At 30.3% G+C, this 19,259-nt stretch overlaps 1 protein-coding gene across 2 annotated transcripts; it reads left to right on the top strand.

Annotated features, from left to right (window-relative positions):
* The first annotated feature begins 13,132 nt into the window (after positions 1 to 13,132).
* LOC105776662 (G-type lectin S-receptor-like serine/threonine-protein kinase B120) lies at positions 13,133 to 17,191 on the top strand. Of its 2 annotated transcripts, none has more exons than XM_012599469.2 (7): positions 13,133 to 14,743; positions 14,826 to 14,936; positions 15,026 to 15,267; positions 15,371 to 15,581; positions 15,664 to 15,901; positions 15,990 to 16,137; positions 16,722 to 17,191. In XM_012599469.2, exons 1-7 carry the CDS (start codon positions 13,387 to 13,389, stop codon positions 17,028 to 17,030), a joined length of 2,616 nt encoding a protein of 871 aa, XP_012454923.1. In that variant the 5' UTR covers positions 13,133 to 13,386; the 3' UTR covers positions 17,031 to 17,191. The 2 variants fall into 2 exon arrangements, with proteins under 2 accessions (XP_012454923.1, XP_012454922.1); XM_012599468.2 differs by having other exon boundaries at positions 13,134 to 14,743; positions 15,011 to 15,267.
* Positions 17,192 to 19,259: the final 2,068 nt, after the last annotated feature.

The following is a 19,259-nucleotide window of genomic DNA, read 5'->3' as shown; positions in this document are numbered from 1 at the left end:
TTATATGACTTTGATATATAATTATTTTATATAGGCTTATAACCAATTAGTCAATATAGGCCAAGTTACGTGGCTACACATAAATCAAATCTTTAACAATTACAAGCCAAAACATTTGGCCAAAACATAATAACTCATACACAAATGACTTAGTCCCTATACATGCCATAAATTTAAAATGCTTGAATACGTTGATACCGATCAATAGCTTGATAGTGTGTTAGAATCTTCGATGATCTCCAACCCGAGCTAGTATCTGTGACACTATAGGAAAAAGAAAGAAAGGGGGTGCGCTATATAGCTTAGTAAGTTGGTATGTAAATAATAAGAAATCTATTAACATGCTTTTACCAATCCTCACAATATGTTCTCAAGATAATACAATCATAATTACACATAGTTCCATTATTTACTCATTTCACATCAAGCTGTCTACTAGACTCATAGTCATTAAATTATTTATATCTTGTGCTACGGAACTTCAAATTAAGATCCGCTTGATTTTCCCTAAACTAGACTCACATATCTTCTTACCATAAAATTTCTAGAATTTTTAGTTTAGCCAATAACTACAATTAATTCTACAAAGTTGTCCCTATTCTGCTGTCTGACAGTTCCGAACTTTCTTCTCTAAAAATTAATTATCTCTTAGTACGGGATTCAGATGATGTTCCCGTTTTTTTCTTGATAATATACTCATTAATAATTTTAATAATATAAATTATAACCCATAATTTTTTTATAAAATTTTTAATGATTTTCCAAAGTCAGAACAGGGGATTCCGAAATCATTCTGACCTTAACTCACAAAAATTCAAATATCTCATACTATGAGATTCTTTTGCTTACACCATTTCTTCTATGTGAAACTAGACTCAATAATATTTAATTTAATGTCTTATTCAACCTCTAATGCAATTCCCACAATTTTTGGTGATTTTTCAAAGTTATACAACTGCTGCTGTCCAAAACTGTTTTATTGCAAATTTTACTCTTTCATGATTTCTTTGTATTAACATTTATTTCGACACACATAACACCAAAGCATATCCATAACTAGCTATTCCAATAGCTAATCATTATAATATATTTACATGCAATTCATTGGCCAATTTCACCTATACATCAACAACAAAGACTTAAAAATATCATGTCTCAATTTAATTTGGCCTAAAAGCCTCACACAATCATCAATCAAATTTACCACATATTTATACCTTATAAGTATAGACCTATAATCACAAGGTCATCACAGGATCATTCTCATAAGTATGACTTACTCATTTACATTCTTTCCAAAATGTCCAATATACATCGAGTTCATTACTCATGAATTTTTCGTAGATACCTGTATCCTTTCAACATGATCATACATTGTCTTTTCTTTGACATAACCTTTGGATTACCCGTTGGACCACTTGGAATACTAAGGATACTCAGGAAAACTCGTACATAATGTATCGTGCCAATGCCATGTCCAAGACATGGTCTTACATGGAAATCTCGTATCGATGCCAATAGCCCAGCTATGGTCTTATACGAAATCTCAAATCGATGGCAATAGCCGAGCTATGGTCTTACACGAATCTCAAATCGATATTGGAACATCATCAATTGAAGTCACAAAGCAATTTTACAATTCATGCTATATGAAAGCATTAAATACATAATAATGTGATGTTGCATTATTTACACACGAACTTACCTCGGTAGCATAATCGGTGAAAATGACTTATTCGTTATATTCTTTGCTTTTCCCCCGTTCTAAGTCCGAATCTCGTCTTCCTTGATCTATATGAATTCAAATTTAACTCATTTAATACCCTATTCATTCAATTTCATCCAAAAATACTTATTTCGATATTTTTGCACTTTAGCCCCTAAAGTTTCACATTTATTCAATTTAGTCCCTATTTCACAAATACACAAAATTCACACAATTCAATATAACCCAAGCTTATTCAAATTACTAAAGTACCCCTAGTAGCCCAAAAATTTCATTTATTTCACATTTCAAGCACTCAATTTGCATATTTCACAATTTAATCCCTATTTGACATTTTTGTCAAAAATCACTTTACAAAACAATTAATCTATCAAAAATTATTCATTTTCCATCATCAACATTCAAAAAAATCAAGCTATCATCAATGGTGACTCACAAATTCATCAATGGCTAGCTAGAACATGAAGCGACGATCTCAAAAACGTAAAAAATATCAAAAACTAAGCTCAAACCGTACCTTAATCAAGCAATGTGTGTGTCAAACCCTTAAGAGAAAAAATAGCTTCTTTTTCTTGGCTATTCAGCTGAAGAAAGAACATAAAAGATGATACTTGGCTTAATTTTACTAAATTTTGTATTTATTTACTTAATTACTTATTTAACCTTTAAATTATTTCAATTTACAAGTTTACCCAGCCATGACATTCCACTAACTCATAAATGGCCTATTTACAACTTAAGGACCTATACTTTAATGTTCTATAGCTATTAGACACCTTTAGCTTATAGAACACAACTTCTATGCTTTACGCGATTTAGTCCTTTTTACTCAATTAAGCATTCAAACAGTAAAATTTCTTTACGAAAATTTCACACACATATATAATCACATGCTGTAAATACCAAAAATAACTTTAAAAAAAATTCTGACCTTGGATTTGCGGTTCATAAATCACTGTTTTGATTTAACTAAAATCGGGCTGTTACAAAACCATACATGAATTTTGATCTAATGTGTAATGCCATACATATGAAAATAAATGTATGTATTCATTTTTTAAATGCGTATAATTGAATCAAAATCAAACTTTCATTTATATATTTTAACCACAATTCGAGGTCTAGGTGTATAATTAAAGTTCATGTATAAATTTGATATTTGTCTCTTTTCATAAATTATTCATAAAATTTTGACTTAATTGCACCACATATCCTCAAACTATGTCTCTCATTTTAAAGTGGTCCCAATTTCAAAATATTATAATTACATCTTAAAACTATTTATGTTAAATCAATCAAGCATATTGCCATTATTCAAGCTCTTAATTTAACAATTAAATGGCATGTAAAATGTCATGTGACATTTTATAGGAAAGTAAAATGTTGTTGTATAAGTTTTAAAATTAAAAACTAGAAATAAAGTAAAACCGAAAGAAGAGAGAGGAAACAATAATTTCTGAAAAAGCTACACTAATGAGGTATTGAACCCTTTCCATCTTTGATGCGATACTCACAGGTTCAACTATCATATTTTTAAGGGAGGAATCGGACTCCAAAGACCAATGTAGCAATACTTATGGCCCGACAATTGCATTTAATGCTCGAATTAATGTCTCTAACGACTACAAATCCTCAAGAGGATACAAATAGAGTTTAAGAACACTCAGAACAAGATAATAAACAATCTTACAAAGTTTATTCTGCATAATTCCAATCTTTTTATTGCATTTCTCATGTTTTCTCATGCACCCACTTTTGTAATTAATTCTTTAAATATTTCAAGTGATGTAAAATCATTTGAGTGGTCTATATTGTTCTAAGTTAGTCGTTAAGAGGTATCCTTTGTTTATAATTTATTTCTTATCTTTGTGAGGGTTTACTTAAGGTTTTTGGTAGAAAAGCTTAAGGGGAAGTAGGTCTATCTTGCCTACTTAAAATGTAGTGATTTTAAAGGTTAAACATTGTCCTTGAAATTTTCAAATTAGTGAATTTGGAAAAATCTTTAGTTGTGGTAAGTTAAGGTAGTGGAGGTAGACAATAGGGGTCGAACCACTATAAAATCCTTATGTTGATTTCCCTTTGCCATTTTTTCTCCAAAATTTTAAAACATCAATCCATCCCCCCTCTTGGTGTATATCGAGCTTTAAACATAGTTAATATTACTGTATAAAAAAATATCTTGAAAATTGTATTTTCAATTGTAATTCAAGAGGATGGCGCATTGTTTAAAATTCGGGGATTCATGGTGTAATGACACAATGTTGTTGAAGGAAAAAATGTTCAATTTGTTCAGTAATTACTTTAGTTGCTCATCGAGAAAAGTGATCATGGATATGGATTTGAAGTTTAAGAAATATTCGAGGGAGATGCAGTGAAACTCGAGTTATATTTCACAATGGAGGAGATTACGGAAGCGGTATGGAGTTGTGATAGCAATTGGTTTGTGTTAAATCCGCATTGGTTTATATGAAAGATAATGGTATGGCTACAACCTTGGCTATTGCTAGGGTGAGAAGATCAGCATTATTTAAAGTTTTGTAGTGATATATTCTTTATTATTTCTTAGGAGATTGGTCAGATGTCATTATTTATATGTCTTTTTTTTCTGAATATAAAAATTACTACATAATGGGAGCATTGCTAATACCAAATTCCAAACGCCATTCTCAACCATTGATGGCTTCTTTCTTTGTTTACTAAATTAATGCTTTAACTATTATTGTAATTAATACTTAAAACACAGTTCACCGAATTAAGTGTGTTTGCTTATGGTTAAGGTATTCGCCGCTCTAGATATGGCCTGAATTCAAATTGCGCTAGTCGTGTTATTGTTAGGGCTTTACCATCCTTTCATAATTCACAAAAAAATAAAAAACACAGTTCACCAATCAACTCATTTTAGTAGATTTGTTAAGAGTATAATGTTGTAAGTGAAATTATATATATGAAAAACAGTTCATAAACTTAATGAAAAACATAACATTCTATTTATAAAACTAATTATTTATTTTCCAAAACCCCACCATGTTTTTAAATGGAAATTTGTTTAATGATTTGTCAGCATTTCATTGACAATCATTCTATGGATCATCAATAGGGATATCATCGCTAAGACTTGGAGTGGTAGGCTGAGAAGTAGGGGAGGAACTAGCAGCACTGCCACCTGTAGAAGCTCCAGCTGGTGCACTTGCAGGGCTGCCACTGGTAGATGACGCGTCAGCAGAAACCACGCCGGTGAGGACAATCAAAAGCAACGCAAGAACAACAAGTTGGCGTGCCATTTTTGTTTAAAAATGTGGTCTTTCTGTTTATTAAGCAAGAAATTTTTTTAAAAAATAAAACAGAGAAAAAAAATGTGATTAGGAATGGAGAGATGCAATATGTTTGTAATCACGATTAGCGTATTAATACTAGTAAATTACCCTATCTAATGGCAAATAATTCTCTTTTAATTTTAAACTTAGCCACTAATCATACGATTTTTAAGTTCGCAATCCTATAATTATTGAAAATTAATTTTGTGAATGCTAATTATTAGAATGGCCAAAAATAGATAAAATTGATTTCTTTTATACCATTACTAATGGTATAAATATCAAAGCATACATGAATTTTGATCTTGTGTGTAATGCCATACATATGAAAATAAATGTATGTATTCATTTTTAAATGTGTATAATTGAATCAAAACCAAACTTTCATTTATATATTTGAACCACAATTCGAGGTCTAGGTGTATAGTTAAAGTTCATGTATGAAATTGCACATTGGACCAAAGTTCATGTATAAATTTGATATTTATCTCTTTTCATAAATTATTCATAATATTTTCACTTAATTGCACAACACATCCTCAAACTATGTCTCTCATTTTAAAGTGGTCTCAAATTCAAAACATTCTAATTACATCTCAAAACTATCTATGTTAAATCAATCAAGCATTGCCATTATTCAAGCCCTTAATTTAACTATTAAATGGCATGTAAAATGTCATGAGACATTTTATAAGAAAGTAAAATGTTGTTGTATAAGTTTTAAAATTAAAAACTACAAATAAAGTAAAATCGAAAGAAGATAGAGGAAACAATAATTTCTTTCAAAGGTACACTAATGAGGTATTGAACCCTTTCCATCTTTGATGCGATACTCACATGTTCAACTATAATATTTTTAAGGGAGGAATCGGACTCCAAAGACCAATGTAGCAATACTTATGGCCCGACAATTGCATTTAATGCTCGAATTAATGTCTCTAACGACTACAAATCATCAAGAGGATATAAATAGAGTTTAAGAACACTCAGAACAAGATAATAAACTAGCTTACAAAGTTTATTATGCATAATTCCAATCTTTTTATTGCATTTCTCATGTTTTCTCATGCACCCACTTTTGTAATTAATTCTTTATATATTTCAAGTGATGTAAAATCATTCGAGTGGTCTATATTGTTCTAAATTAGTCGTTAAGAGGTATCCTTTGTTTATAATTTATTTCTTATCTTTGTGAGGGTTTACTTAAGGTTTTCGGTAGAAAAGCTTAAGGGGAAGTAGTCTATCTTGCCTACTTAAAATATAGTGATTTTAAAGGTTAAACATTGTCCTTGAAAATTTCAAATTAGTGAATTTGGAAAAATCTTTGGTTGTGGTAAGTTAAGGTAGTAGAGCTAGACAATAGGGGTCGAACCACTATAAACCTTTATGTCGATTTTCCTTTGCCATATTTTTTCCAAAATTTTAAAACATCAATCCATCCCTCCTCTTGGTCTATATCGAGCTTTAAACATAGTTAATATTTACTGTGTAAAAAAATATCTTGAAAATTATTTTTTCATTTGCAATTCAAGAAGATGGCGTATTTTTTAAAATTCGGGGATTCATGGTGCAATGACACAAACTTGTTGAAGGAAAAAATGTTCAATTCCTTCAGTAATTACTTTAGCTACTCATCGAGAAAATGGATCATGAATATGGATTTGAAGTTTAAGAAATATTCGAGGGAGATGCAGTGAAACTCAAGTTATCTTTCATGATGGAGGAGATGAAGGAAGCGGTATGGAGTTGTGACACCAACTGGTTTGTGTTAAATTCGCATTGGTTTATATGCAAGATAATGGTATGGCTACAACCTTTGCTACTGCTGGGGTGAGAAGATCAACATTATTTAAAGTTTGCTAGTGATATATTCTTTATTATTTCTTAGTAGTTTGGCAGATGCCATTATTTATATGTCTTTTTTTTAATATAAAAATTACTATATAATGGGAGCATTACTAATACAAAATTCCCTCCGCCATTTTCAACCACTGATGGCTTCTGTCTTTGTCTACTCAATTCAGGCTTTAACTATTATTCTAATTAATACTTAAAACACAGTTCACCGAATTAAGTGTATTGACTTATGTTAAGGTATTCGCCGCTCTAGATATGGTGTGAATTCAAATCGCATTAGTCGTGTTTTTGTGAGGGCTTTACCATTCTTTTATAATTCATAAAAAAAACACAGTTCAGCAATCTACTCGTTTTAGTAGATTTGTTAAGAGTATAATGTTGTAAGTGAAATCATATATATGAAAAACAGTTCATAAACTGAATGAAAAACATAACATTCTATTTATAGAACTAATTCTTTATTTTCCAAAACCCCAGCATGTTTTTAAATGGCAATTTGTTTTATGATTTGTCGGCATTTCCTTGACAATCATTCTATGGATCATCAATAGGGATATCACCGCTAAGACTTGGAGCGGTAGGCTGAGAAGTAGGGGAGGAACTAGCAGCACTGCCACCTATAGAAGCTCCAGCTGGTGCACTTGCTGGGCTGCCACCGGTGGATGAGGCTTCGATAGAAACCACGCCGGCGAGGACAATCAAAACCAAAGCAAGAACAACAAGTTGGCGTGCCATTTTTTTTCAAAATTTGGTTTATGTGTTTATTAAGCAATAATTTTTTTAAAAACAAAACAGAGAAAAAAAATGTGATTAGGAATGGAGACATGCAATATGTTTGTAATCATGATTAGCGTATTAATACTAGTGAAATTACCGTATCTAATGGCAATTAATTCTCTTTTAATTTTAAACTTAGCCACTAATCATACAATTTTTAAGTTCGGCAATCCTATAGTTATTGAAATTTAATTTTGGTGAATGTTAATTATTATAATGGCCAAAAATAGATAAAACTGATTTCTTTTTATATCATTACTAATGGTCTAAATATCAAAGCATACATGAATTTTGATCAAAAGTGTAATGCCATACATATGAAAATAAATGTATGTATTCATTTTTAAATGTGTATAATTGAATTAAAATCAAACTTTCATTTGTATATTAGAACCACAATTGAGGTCTAGGTGTATAATTAAGGTTCATATATCAAATTGCACAATGGACCAAAGTTCATGTATAAATTTGATATTTGTCTCTTTTCATAAATTATTCATAAAATTTTGACTTAATTGCACTACACATCCTCAAACTATGTCTCTCATTTTAAAGTGGTCTCCAATTTCAAAACATTCTAATTACATCTCAAAACTATCTATGTTAAATCAATCAAGCATTGCCATTATTCAAGCCCTTAATTTAACTATTAAATGGCATGTAATGTCATGTGACATTTTAGAGGAAAGTAAAACGTTGTTGTATAAGTTTTAAAATTAAAAACTAGAAATAAAGTAAAATCGAAAAGAGAGAGAGGAAACAATAGTTTCTCTAAAAGCTACCCTAATGAGGTATTGAACCCTTGTACCAATGTACCAATACTTATGCCCCTACAATTGCATTTAATGCTCGAATTAATGTCTCTAACGACTACAAATCATCAAGAGGATATAAATAGGGTTCAAGAACACGCAGAACACTCACTTCCACTACGCGATAAATACTTGATTCTTGTTCTCAATTATGTATGTTTATTTCTTTTTTCAATATTTCTGGGATATTAATTCATTTTTAATATGGTTAATTCAATGGAGCAAAAGTCTCTAATTAAGAGTATATCTAGCATAATTGAGTGGAGTTGCATGCAATCCTAGAAATAAGACGACATAAATCTACCGGATTAGAGTAAAATCTAATAGGGGAATCCATAGATCGAGTTAATGCGACAATACGGGTTTTAATTAGAAAGAGATTTCAATTAACCAACCTAGAGTCAGCTGTTCTAACTCTCGAAAGAGATATTAACATAATTTGGAGATTTCTACGGATCAATACACAAGTGAATAAATCATTTAATTCATATTCATAATAATAGGTGAAGTCTAGGTGGATTCTTTCTTGGGTATTGTCTATCTTTTTGGTTAATATTCGATTACTTCCTTGATTCATTCACTGTTTGCGTTCTTAGTTAATTTAGTTTAGTAAATTTAGATTAAAACACATCATCGTGTTGTTGTTAGGGCTTTACCTTCCTCTGGTAATTCACAAAAAAAAAACATAGTTCACCAATCTACTCGTTTTAGTAGATTTATTAAGAGAAAAATGTTGTAAGTGAAATTATATATATAAAAAAATAATTCATAAACTTAATGAAAAACATAACATTTTATTTATAGAACTAATTATTTATTTTCCAAAACCCTACCATTTTTTTTTACATTGCAAATTGTTTAAATATTTGTCTGCATTTCCTTGACAATCATTCTATAGATGAACTTTATGACTAGGACTCCACTACGAAACAACAATCTCACAAGTCCAAATAATACAATTATTTAATTATTATATTTAATTTGATCCTTCTATTCTCTATCAAGGTCAATAAGGATACCACCGCTAGGACTTGGAGCAGTAGCCTGAGAAGTAGCAGAGGAACTAGCAGCACTGCCATCAACAGAAGCTCCAGTTGGTGCACTTGTAGGGCTGCCACCGGCGGATGAGGCGTCGGTAGAAACCACGCCGGCGAGGACAATCAAAACCAAAGCAAGAACAACAAGTTGGCGTGCCATTTTTATCTCGAAATGTGGACGCTGTGTTTATTAAACAAGAATTTTTTTTAAAAAAAAAACGAGAGAGAAAATGTGATTAGTAATGGAGAGATGCAATATGTTTGTAATCATGATTAGCCTATTAATATTAGTAAATTACCGTATCGTACGGCAATTAATTCTCTTTTAATTTTAAACTTAGCCACTAATCACACGATTTTTAAGTTCGACAATCCTATTATTATTGAAAATTAGGTTTAGTGAATGTTAATTATTAGAATGGCCAAAAATAGATAAAACTAATTTCATTTTATATCATTAGTAATGGAATAAATATCAAAGCATACATGAATTTTGTTCTAATATGTAATGCCATACATATGAAAATAAATGTATGTATTCATTTTTAAATGTATATAATTGAATCAAAATCAAACTTTCATTAATATATTTGAACCACAATTCGAGATCTAGGTGTATAATTAAAGTTCATGTATCAAATTCCACATTGGACCAAAGTTCATGTATAAATTTGATATTTATCTCTTTTCATAAATTTTCATAAATTTTTCAGTTAATTGCACCATACATCCTCAAACTATGTCTCTCATTTTAAAGTGGTCCCCAAATTTTAAAACATTCTAATTACATCTCCAAACTATCGGTGTTAAATAAATCAAGCATTGTCATTATTGAAACCATTAATTTAACTAATAAATGGCATGTAAAATCTTATGTGACATTTTAAAGAAAAGTAAAATGTTTTTGTATAAGTTTTAAAATTAAAAATTATAAATAAAGTAAAACCCAAAAAAAAGACAGTAACGGATAATTTCTCTAAAAGCTACACTAATGAGGTATTGAACCCCTTCCATCTTTGATGCGATTCTCATAGGTTCAACTATCATATTTCTAAAGGAGGAACCAAACTCTAAAGACCAATGTACCGATACGTATGACCAATAATACAACTCTAAAATACAATTATTTAATTTATCAAGGTCAATTTTTGTTTTATTTGTCCAGTGAAATTTAGAATTTAATTATTATATTTAACTTAGCCTAATTTGATTTTTTTTATTATGTGATAGTTAGTGCGATAAAGTAATATTTAATTTATTATTGAGGTTGAAATATGTTGCGAAAAAAGAATTTTGAGAAGATCAAATGTTAATTTTAAACATAATGTTGTAAGGTAGAAAAATTAATGGGGATAAAAGGTAATTTTATTGGAAAAAAAAAACTTTTCCAAAAGTCAAAGATCAAAAATTTCAGCTTCAAAATTAAGGTTTGGGTTGAGAACTGATTTTCAATTTCAATGGTAAACAAAGCCTTAGTCCATGAACTTTGCAACTTTTTCTACATTGTTCATTAATCTTGTTTTTGTCCATATTAGATGAACTTGAATTTTATTAAGATATGATGACATAATATTCGAGGTTTTAATTTTTAAAAAATCTAAAAATTGTAAAGAAATTTGTACTTTTTAATATCTTTTGTTAATTTCATATAAAAATTTCAAGTGATGAAGTTACATAATTTTAGAGTGTCACATCATCACACTTTAACAAGTTTCAAGTTTAGAGATCAAATAGGAAAATTTTGCCAAATTTTGAGACTAATGTGGATCCAAAAAAGTTGATTGATCAAGTTAAAAAGTTGTTAATACAATTAACTATTTCAGTTAAAATATTGACATTTTTTTCTTATAAGCATTCATTTTGTCTCATCACACAAACATGATCTTTTTTTAGAATGGTGTTTTCAAAATGAAAAACCACATTGTCATTTTAATCATAACAATTAACTGTATTAACTATTTTAATTAACTAACGACATTATAAAATGAAAGACCATATTATACTAAAACAAAACATAGGAACTAAAAATCAAATTCGAGTATATATAGTAAAAAGACGATTTAACCCTTTATCAATGTCCCATACTAGTCTTGGTTTATATCTAACTAAAACCTCTCTCCTTTTTTTTCTTTAAAAGCCTATAACCCAGAAATTTGATGGAATCCCTTCAATGGGTCCATTCCATTCCAAATAGTCCAAGCACAAGGCAGAAAAAAATGGTCCCATATGGTGGCTGCACCTACTTTTGTCAACTTTAATATAAAAATATCTTTCACGTGATTGATTTAAAGCCTTTTCTAAATAATGGTTCTTCCTTCAAAAAAACAAAGGTTCCTAACCTTTTTTTACCTATTTTAAGTAAACTTTTTTTTTATATATTTTCCATTGCATTCATCATCAATATTTTACATTCAAATATAATTCCTTAAAAGGTAAAATGATTCAAGGATGTTTATGATATTTTTACCAAAACATAGGGGGTAAAAATAAAGTAAGTGAAATAATTGAAGGGTGTTTATAGTATTTTCACCAAATCATATAGGTCCAATTGCGAACTCCAAAAAAGGGCAGCCCATTTTGAAATTATACAGCTACCAGCCACCTTCAAATTGTTTAATTGCTTCATATCTCCTTTAATTTTATTGTTTTCTTCTTATTTATTAAAACCAATTTGCGCTCTCTCTCTCTCTATATATATAATATTAGTGGAAGCTTATAATTCCACTTTATCTGGTCCACTGACGACATAGTTTTTAAAAAAAAAACTAAAATAGTATTATATTTGCATCCCATTTCACTGTTTTAGAAAATCGAGGTAAAGAAAAAGGTCTAATTTTGCTTCTAGTCCCTAACTCTTTGAATTTTTAAATTTGTTCTTTCTACTCTTAATTTCAAGAAGTTAATGTCTTCGGTTGTTTAATTTAAAATTGAAGTCGAAGGTTAACCAAGTTCTGTTAAATTTGAATAAAATTATACTATAATAATGCCATTGATTAAGTCACTTTCACCCATTAATTATCAAAAGCTTATTTTTTATAAAGTAAATTATATTATTATCAGGATTTTTATTTTATAATTTTCTCACACCGTAGGTGTGCCGTACTCAAATCAAACAAGAAGTCATATATTTTAGAGTCCAAAAAGTACAAAGATGTATAAAACTCTAAAAGTTAAAATATGCTATAAGTATTTGAACTCTTCATAAATTGGATTTAGTTCATGTACTTTTGTTTCTAAGAATTTACTCTTTTTACTTTTCAGGTTTCAAAATTCAAGTTTATTACAATGTTATTTTTAGTTAAATTGCTAGAAGTGAGTTTTTTTTTTAATTTCAAAATGCCACACTAACCAATTTAACAAAAATAATTTAACGATATAAACATTTGGACCTAAATTTTGAAATTTGAAATGTAAAGGATTAAATCCTAAAATATAAGTATAAGGATTAAATTTGGAATTTATGAAAAGTAAAAGGACCTATGACATATTTTAACCAACTCTAAAACAACTAACTCTGACATGTTTCTTGTCAGCACATGGTGTAATGTGTAAATTATTTTAACCCAAAACCATTGTATCTATACTCATATTCATTATGAATTTATTGCTTCTAAGACTGATAAACAACAATGGTGGTTGCTTCAAAAAAAAAAAAAGAAGATTCGAGCTTGTCAAAGCTATGTGGTATAGAACTTAAAAGTATGTTCAATTTTCTCGTCTAATTACCTAACCGTACAACCCTTTTCCTCGTTCAATAGTTTTCCTGTTTAGTCAAAACTTCAAACCGAATAAATCCTCTGTCACAAACGTGTTTGTTACAGTGTGTGAGCAGCATATACTTTTAGTCTCTAAAAACCCTTCGCATGTTTTTTTTTTTTTTTTTTGTTGTTGTTCAATATCTCTGCTTTTCTCAAGTTATGGAAACCAACAAGAAAAACCCAGTTTCTGGTTTTCTGGTGGCATTGATCTATGTTCTGTATTTTGCTCAGTTTTGTTGTGCTGTTGATACAATCAGACAAGGAGAAAGTGTTGCAGATGGCGATAGTTTAGTGTCTGAAAATGAAACATTTGAACTAGGGTTTTTCAGTCCTGAAAACTCAACATTTAGATATGTTGGAATTTGGTACAAGGTTGATGTGAAAACAGTTGTATGGGTTGCAAATAGAGACAATCCAATACCAAACAAGAATGGTGTTTTAAGGATTGGGGTTGATGGTAACTTAGTTGTTCTTAATGGGAACACTAGTTTGGTTTGGTCATCTAATCTTACAGGTTTATCAAACAACACAGCAGCAATTCTCAGGGATACAGGCAATTTAGTGTTATCAAACACTGATACAAGTAAAGTTCATTGGCAAAGCTTTGAACATCCAACTGATACATTTTTGCCTGGTATGAGAGCACCAGTAAGTTCATTAATAGGTGAGTTTCATATTTTTAGATCATGGAAATCAAGTAATGATCCTTCGTTAGGGAATTTCACTATGGGTGTTGATCCTAATGGTGGTCCACAAATTATTATATGGGATCGAAATATGGGAAGAAGATGGAGAAGTGGGCAATGGAATTCAGTGATCTTTACAGGGATACCTAACATGAGTGATATTGCTAGTTTCTTGTATGGGTTTAAGTTATCACAAGCTGATGAAAATAGGACACAATATTTCACATATGATCCTTCAAACCCTTCTGATTTGTTGAGGTTTAGGTTAACTTGGGATGGAAGGGAACAACAATCGAGGTGGGACGATGATCGGAAAATGTGGACCATTATGCAAACACAGCCGGATCCGGTTAATATATGTGACCTGTATAACCATTGTGGTAACCATGCTACATGTGATAACTTTGAAGCTGTGAAATGTAGTTGTTTAGATGGGTTTAGGCCAAAGTCTCCAGATCAATGGAGTAAAGGGAATTGGTCGGGTGGTTGCGAACGGCGGGTCGAATTGCAGTGCCAGAGGACTAATGGTAGTGCAGGGGAAGATGGGTTTAAAGGATTAAAGCACGTAAAGTTACCCGATTCGTCGAACTTGTTGTTGTCTGCTGGTAATATAGATGCTTGTGAAACAAGTTGCTTGGGGAATTGTTCGTGTACTGCGTATGCGTTTATTTCTGGAATTGGATGTATGACATGGGAAGGGGATTTGATTGATCTTCAACATTTGGATGAAGCTGCGAATTTACAATTCTTCTACCGCGTCCATCGTTCGGAATTAGGTATGTTCATTAGAAGTTTTATTGCAGTTACTACATCTTTTGTGAGAGATTAACACCATTCTTTTTCGGTTTCTTATCGTAGATGGCAGTCGGAAGATATCCAACATTGTGATAATTATAATCTCTGTGTTGGGGGCATGCTTCTTGGTGGTCACCATATGGTTACTATGGAGATACAAGAAGAAACTTAGAGGTGATAATGTTTTCTCCTTCAAAAAAGGTCATCTATGTCCACTTCCGGTCCGGGTATTAATTTGTTTTCTTCAGACTCTTTTCGTTTAGGTTTGCCGGTAGTTTCATCGATGCCGTGTTGCAAGGATGATGACGTAGAGGTTAGTAACAAGTCCAAGAACAAAGAATTTTCAGCAGATCTATCAGGAGGACCAGTTGACATACTTATAGACGGGAGTCAAGTTAACGAACCGGAGTTAACCGTCATTAGCTTCAGTAGTGTGGCAGCTGCAACGAAGAACTTTAGTGAAGCAAACAGGCTTGGACACGGAGGTTTCGGTACCGTATACAAGGTGAATTTCATTTCTTCAACTAATTGCAAAACTATAATGTGTAACGTTATTATCATAGATCGGATTGACTGTAATAACACTTACTGTTTACGTTTATCACCAGGGAGAGCTACCCGGTGGCCAAGAAATAGCTGTAAAGCGGCTTTCGGGACAGTCAGGGCAAGGCCTAGAAGAGTTCAAAAATGAGATTATATTGATTGCTAAACTGCAACATAGGAATCTTGTTAGACTATTAGGCTGTTCCATTGAAGGGGATGAAAAGATGTTGATTTATGAATACATGCCTAATAAAAGCTTGGACTATATTCTTTTTGGTATGTTCCTAATCATGCCTAAATTTTCATTGAATTTTGTACTGGAAACTTGTGATTTTAACTGGAAAACTTTGTATGCCAGATGAAACCAAGCAAGCACAGCTAGATTGGCGAACCCGATTCAGCATCATCGAAGGCATTGCAAGAGGACTCCTTTATTTACATCGAGATTCGAGGCTTCGAATCATTCATAGAGACTTGAAAGCCAGTAACATCTTGTTGGACGTTGAAATGAATCCGAAGATTTCGGACTTTGGCATGGCTAGGATCTTTGGGGGAAACCAAAATGAAGCGAATACAATTCGAGTAGTTGGCACATAGTAAGCAAAAATACAAAACAATACATGTTTATAGATATTAAAATGTCAATAGCTTTGAAAGATCTAAACACTGGTTTTAAAATTGCAGTGGATATATGTCGCCTGAATATGCAATGGAAGGATTATTTTCAGTGAAGTCCGATGTGTACAGCTTTGGGGTATTACTGTTAGAAATTGTTAGCGGCCGGAGAAATACAAGCTTCCGTTCATCTGATTACACAAGTCTTATTGCATATGTAAGTACCAAGGCCACCATTTACGGAGTTTTGCTAGAAGTGTTAATTTTATATCACTTCGGTTCTCGTTAATTTTAATTGATACTTTTGCGTTTGAGTCTACACAGTTTTAGATTCTAATCATTCCAACTGTAGGCTCAACCGTTTAAGGTTACTTGTTTAAGTTGCTTTGAATCTAACTCATTTAGAGTTCAAGTTCTTTAAGGGTTCAGTTAACTAGATTTAGTTGAGCGTGATTGTGTTGTTTATTGGGCTAATTCAGACCCCAGTTTGGGCTGTTTGAGTTGGATTTGGGTCATGATCGACAGGTTTATATTTTGTTAGGTCTAATTCCGGTTTTAGTCCCTATAATTTGTTAAATTTGATAATTTTTTGATCCTTTACTTTTACAACATCAGTAAATCTAAATTGATAACACTTCCATATTATGCCTAATCATGTTAAGGTCAGTCACTAGCAATGTTATCAATTTAGACCTACTATTAAAGTAGATTGATTAAATCTTAAATCTCAACTAAAATCAGAATTAAACCATTTCATTATTGTATCCGCGTTATTAAAATGGATCTCTGTTCAACTTTAAGGCATGGAGTCTTTGGAATGAAGATAAAGCAATGGAGATGGTGGATCCATCCATTAGAGATTCATGCTCGACAACCCAAGTGTTGAAATGCATACACATAGGGATGCTATGCGTGCAGGACTCAGCCATGCACAGGCCAACAATGGCTGCCGTGGTGTTAATGCTAGAGACCGAAACACCAACACTCCCAATGCCGAAACAACCCACATATACCTCCATGAGAAGCTTGATGGATGCAGAATATAGTATGGATATTCATGAAACTGCATCGTCTAAAGATGTCACAGTGACAATGGTGGATGGTAGATAAGAAATTTGATAGTATTTGGTCACTTACATTTGTATTGTTTTGATATGTTGATGTAAAAATATATATGTACACACACGTATTCTTTTATAGCATTCATGAAACTGCAATGGAATTGTAATCATAGTTTTGGTTTAATTTTGGTTTTAGTTTCTCTGTTAAAATTGAAGATTTTGATTAATTTGGTATAGTTTGATCGTTTTATCTTTATAATGATACTAATAAATTTATATTGAAAATACTGTTAATTGGGGTACCATTAAAATAACGTTGTGGATCTATTTTGTTGATAATTTTTCATAGTAAAGATTGCACATACAATTTTTTTAGAGTAATAAATCACATCATCACTTTAATTACAACCATTAAAAGTGACAACGTGATACTTTTGTTTCACAATAAGACGACAATTATCCAAGTTATCAAAATGTAATTTAGTTCATTTGGCTAAAATATAAGATTTTGTTATTTGATTGAGGGAATTACTTAAAAGTACATTTTATTAACTTTTCCTCATTCAATTTTTCTCCTTATTTACTATATTAAGGTTGAAGCTTAAGTATTTTATTTTACTGATAAATGAATGAATTTATGTATTAAATTAATTGCATATCTTCTTCCTCGGATGAATAAACTAGGTATAATGACTTAATTGGCCCTTTAACTTTATAAAAAATTATTTTAGCTATTCATTTAATTTTTCACTTTTTAGCCCTTAAATTTATATTTTTGTCAAATAACCTAAAATGAATAAAAAGTTAATGTTTTTAACTTTTTGACGTTGCATACACGTGGATGACAAGTTAGCATTTAATTAATTTAAAAAATAAAAATTTTAAAACTATTTTAAAATTTTAAAATCATTAAAATGTATAAAATATATTTTTAATATTTTAAATTTTAAAAATTAATTAAATGTTGACGTGCTATCTACATATATGCGAACAACAAAGTTAACAAATGTTAACTTTTCCATTAATTTTGTGGTGATTTGACAAAAATTACAAAGATAAAATATTACTTTTAAAACTTATCCAATTTTCATATAACTACCACTAAATATTTAATAATAATGATAATAACTAACGAACTAATAAATTAACTTTTAATTAAATTAGTGTTTTTATTATTTACATAACTTCTCACCAATAATTTTAAAATTTCCTTTAAAAATTAATTATTTTATATTTGAAATATTTAATTTTTTCACCAACATCTGCGTATGAAAATTTCTACTTATATTCTTTATTTCAATACAAATCCTATTTTTTTAAAAAATTAATTAAGTCATTCTCTACGTTGAGCTGTTCAAAAGCATAAAAAAATCATGAAATGCATGCAATGTAACACCTTTATAAAACCTTAATGTAAAATGTGGCTAAGGAATCTTCTAATAAAACAATCAACCAATAAATTGACTTTTGATTATTCTATAAAACCTTTGAAATCATAAATGCCATCAAAGTCCGTATATACACAAAATTACAAAAGAAAAATAGATATATTTTTTATGTAAAATCCAACCTAAAAGTAGGTTAAAATCCATAACCATAGATGTTAATATATATTAGATTACGGAAGGTGAAAGTTTTATATAATAATTTTTAATATATATATAATAAAGTTTTGATTGAAATGATAAATTTGTCATCTGAAAGATTATAGTGTTTTATGATCGAATTTTATCATATGCAAATATTTTTTAGATTTAATATGAAAAGATAAAACTAAAGAGCTTTTGGTAACTTTATAGTTGAGTTGAGACATGAGGATGAATGTCATATAAATAAATAGAAGAAATTCACTTATATCAATATAAAATTTATTATCTTTTAACTATTTTCAAAAAAAATTAACATTAAAACCATTCGGGAGGGAGGGGAAAGAGATGGCAAGGGCCACCCTTAGTATGAAAAAATTCCTATTTAGACCTCTTTATAGTTTATAAAATTTTAAATTTGTAATGGTAAAATTACACTTTGGCCTCAAAAATTATAAAAATTTAATTTAATCCTTTAAAATTTATAAAGATACAAACTATTAAAATGATAAAATTACATTTTACTATCGTAAAGTTATACAATTTAATTCGACCTCCAAAATGATTTTCTTAGTTTGCCCTACTTTTTCTATCCTAACCGCAACCACTAACTTTCTTTTTCCTTTCCTAGTTTTTATTCCAATAATTAAATTCTAACTATGAACACTAATGTGTAGTCCAACGAAAATTTA

Source organism: Gossypium raimondii, chromosome 10, assembly GCF_025698545.1.
Source record: "Gossypium raimondii isolate GPD5lz chromosome 10, ASM2569854v1, whole genome shotgun sequence".
NCBI lineage: Eukaryota > Viridiplantae > Streptophyta > Magnoliopsida > Malvales > Malvaceae > Gossypium > Gossypium raimondii.
The sequence above is the reverse complement of the archived record's forward strand: the minus strand, read 5'-3'. Positions and strand labels throughout refer to the sequence as shown.